Genomic DNA, 3317 nt, shown 5'->3' with positions numbered 1-3317 from the left:
CACACACACACACAAAAAGTGGCAACACTGCAAACGCCCCCTTTTGGAACCTTTAATAAGTGTAGAAGAACCATTTTTGGCTCCAAAAAGAACCTTTCAGTGAACAGTTCTTAAAAAAAAAAAAGATTTTTTTTAGCACACTCTTAAAAATAAAGGATCTTTATTGACATTAATGGTTCCATGAAGAACCTTTAAAATCCATGGAATCCAAAATCCATTCCATGGAAAGGTTCTTTATATTTTTCAAATGTTCTTTACACAAAGAAAAAATAGTTCTTTTAAGAACTGCTCACTGAAAGGTTCTTTGAGGAACCCAAAATGATTCTTCTATGGCATCACTGTGAAACCCCCTTTTGGAACCTTTATTTTTAAGAGTGTGCGAATAACATTTTAATAATCTAAAGAACCTTTTGTGGAATGGAAAGATTCCATGGATGTTAATGGTTCTTTATGGAACCATAGATGCCAATAAAGAACATTTATTTTTAATAGTGTACTTCCCCAAAAGTCTAAAATCTTATTTGTGTTCAGATTTGATGGCATTTAGGCCATGGAGAATAACATTTGAGTTCTTGTGAAGCCGTTTTGTCCTTTACAGAGGGAGGCTGACAGCTGTAGTCACTATTAATTGGAAAAGACAAGATTACATGTTTGGAATGACATGAGGCTATTTTCTGTCGCTCTGAACCCATTTTGGCACATTAGGGCTGGACGATTCAGGGCTGTAATACTGCTTATATGATATGACAGGGATAGTAAGATCTTGGCACAGCATTTAATTTAGTAGCACATATGCACATGCATACACCTTAAGGAAATAAGTGAACTCAAACAGAGTGCAGAGGAAGTGACATCAGAGGGAACAGCTGAATAAGCAGAACAGAGAGAACAGATCACGTCTGACCAGAAAGTCACGTCTTGAACATCACGTCTTTTGTTTTCCTCAACAGTCCTCCATCTGGCTCAATCGCTGCATTCCAGGAGTAAAAGATTCATTGAAGACGACAAAAACAAATTAGTTGTCATAATAAAATCCTTGTGAGTTCTGCAGGAAGGTTAGATAGAAGGTCAAAACGCTCCTCTCTGGCTGTGAAGCTCCTCGTCTGGCCTGGATTCCTGGCTCTTGATCGCACCTGCAGAGCCCGGGAAATCAGAATGCAACTGTTCATCAAAAACACTGATTCATCGTTCTCTGGTAACATATTCTGACATCATTCTCAAAATGACCAGAAATACATTACAATTCAAGTTGTAGATGCATTGAGACACATCTTCTGAATCATTACAACCTCATCAGAATTATTATAACATCATCAGAATTATTAGCTTATTAAGATATTATCGGTAGACGTGTGGTAAAAAGTCATGTAAAGTAAATAAATATATATATATATATATATATATATATATAAATACTAATGATATATATTATAATATAGGGGATATATATTGCAATATCAGACTATTATATTATTAAATGAAAATATTTCTTGGTTAAAATTAATTTATAATTTATATGTTATTAAAAATAACAACATTTGTAATCAGTTAGCAGTTTGGTAGAGTAAAGGGAACTTCATAAGAAGACCTACCTGGACATTTAAATCCTGTCTGAGAGTTTAATGCGGAGGAGCCAACAGACAGCATTAATATAGAAGAGGGTTACTTTGCAAAACGGTGTCAATAAAAAATTAGAAGGATAAAACACTGACTTAAGCTCATATCAGTGATGCATTCAAATGTAACCACTATGCGTATCATTTGACATGCACTGATATATCATACCAACCACCTGGTGGCGCTCTGTGATGCTTCGATGCACTGCTGGGATACATGTTTCAAACGTAAGATACCATGCTTATCACTTGCATTTACCTCATGCAAAGCCCACTAACAGTAGTTGTCAATTGCGTCAAAGAATGAAAAGTGGAGCTGAAAGTCTAATGGAGATAAAAAGAGGGAGAAAATGAAGGGAAGGAGAGAAAAAGACAAAGAAGACACAGTCTTAGTTCAGCAGAAGAGAGCGATGAAGACAGAAGTTTCATAGACATTTCCGGTCGACCTGTTCTTGCATGTTTAGACTCCACAACATTCCAACGCTAGCAAATTACACAGAAACACGAGAAGAAGAAAATACACAGAGTCACACAAAATGTTCTGTTATGTATTCGGTGTCATGCATGTGTGCCGGTGTGTTCATGCGCCGTACCTTGAGTAGTGTTTTTCTCGTTCAGGAGTTTGGTTTGACTGTTGGGCAGGATCTTGATTTCAGGCGGCTCGGGGCTCTGGGCCACCCGCGACGCCATCACAGCGTTGAGGTACTGCAGACGGGTCACCTGTGGGACACGGGCCCATTTTAACAGCAGAAAACACAAAGGCGACCCTTTCTGAAGGTCACACAAGTACATTTCTCATGTACGACAAAAAAGACCATAATTTTTCAAAAAAATCTTCAATAAGTTCCAAAATAAAGATGCATCACAACATAAAAAAAAAACAACTTTAAATTGGCACAAAAAAGTTAAAATAAAAAAAAATAACAGTACAATATAAAATTGTTGACTTTGATTGATTATAGCTCATTATCTATTATAAATAGAACTAAATACTATTTGCTAAAAATCAATTTCTATATTTTTTCAATAGTTTAAATATAATTTAAATGTTAAGATAACTACAAAATGACAATAACAGCAATATAGAACATATACAGTGGTGTGAAAAAGTGTTGGCCCCCTTCCTGATTTCTTATTTTTTTGCATGTTTGTCACACTTTAATGTTTCAGATCATGAAACAAATTTAAATATTAGTCAAAGATAACAAGTAAACACAACATGCAGTTTTTAAATGAAGGTTTTTATTATTAAGGGAAAACAAAATCCAAAACTACATGGCCCTGTGTGAAGAAGTGTTTGCCCCCTAAACCTAATAACTGGTTGGGCCACCCTTAGCAGCAACAACTGCAATCAAGCGTTTGCGATAACTTGCAATGAGTCTGTTACAGCGCTGTGGAGGAATTTTGGTCCACTCATCTATGCAGAATTGTTGTAATTCAGCCACATTGGAGGGTTTTCGAGCATGAACCGCCTTTTTAAGGTCATGCCACAGCATCTCAATAGGATTCAGGTCAGGACTTTGACTAGGCCACTCCAAAGTCTTCATTTTGTTTTTCTTCAGCCATTCAGAGGTGGACTTGCTGGTGTATTTTTTTTGTTTAGTTTTTTTGTTTTGTTTTTGTTTTGACGTGACATGTGGCCAAGTATGGTGACCCATACTTGGAATTAGTGCTCTGCATTTAACCCATCCAAAGTGCACA

At 36.3% G+C, this 3317-nt stretch overlaps 1 protein-coding gene across 3 annotated transcripts in view; it reads right to left on the bottom strand.

Moving 5' to 3' along the window:
- Positions 1 to 969: 969 nt before the first annotated feature.
- Positions 970 to 3317, bottom strand: part of LOC107689701 (metal transporter CNNM3-like) — an 11084-nt gene continuing 8736 nt past the window's right edge. Inside the window, exons 7-10 of one of the 3 annotated variants that reach the window (XM_016487829.1) lie at positions 2210 to 2336; positions 1876 to 1940; positions 1593 to 1611; positions 970 to 1133 (exon numbers count right to left, since the gene is read on the bottom strand). In XM_016487829.1, coding sequence (XP_016343315.1) covers positions 1891 to 1940; positions 2210 to 2336 — 177 coding nt within the window. In that variant the 3' untranslated portion in view covers positions 970 to 1133; positions 1593 to 1611; positions 1876 to 1890. The remainder of the gene's footprint in view (positions 1134 to 1592; positions 1612 to 1875; positions 1941 to 2209; positions 2337 to 3317) is intronic. The other 2 variants (XM_016487839.1, XM_016487823.1) reach the window with 2 other exon arrangements.

This window comes from Sinocyclocheilus anshuiensis, unplaced genomic scaffold (assembly GCF_001515605.1).
Source record: "Sinocyclocheilus anshuiensis isolate Anshui unplaced genomic scaffold, SAMN03320099.WGS_v1.1 scaffold393, whole genome shotgun sequence".
Classification (NCBI taxonomy): Eukaryota; Metazoa; Chordata; class Actinopteri; order Cypriniformes; family Cyprinidae; genus Sinocyclocheilus; species Sinocyclocheilus anshuiensis.
The sequence above is the reverse complement of the archived record's forward strand: the minus strand, read 5'-3'. Positions and strand labels throughout refer to the sequence as shown.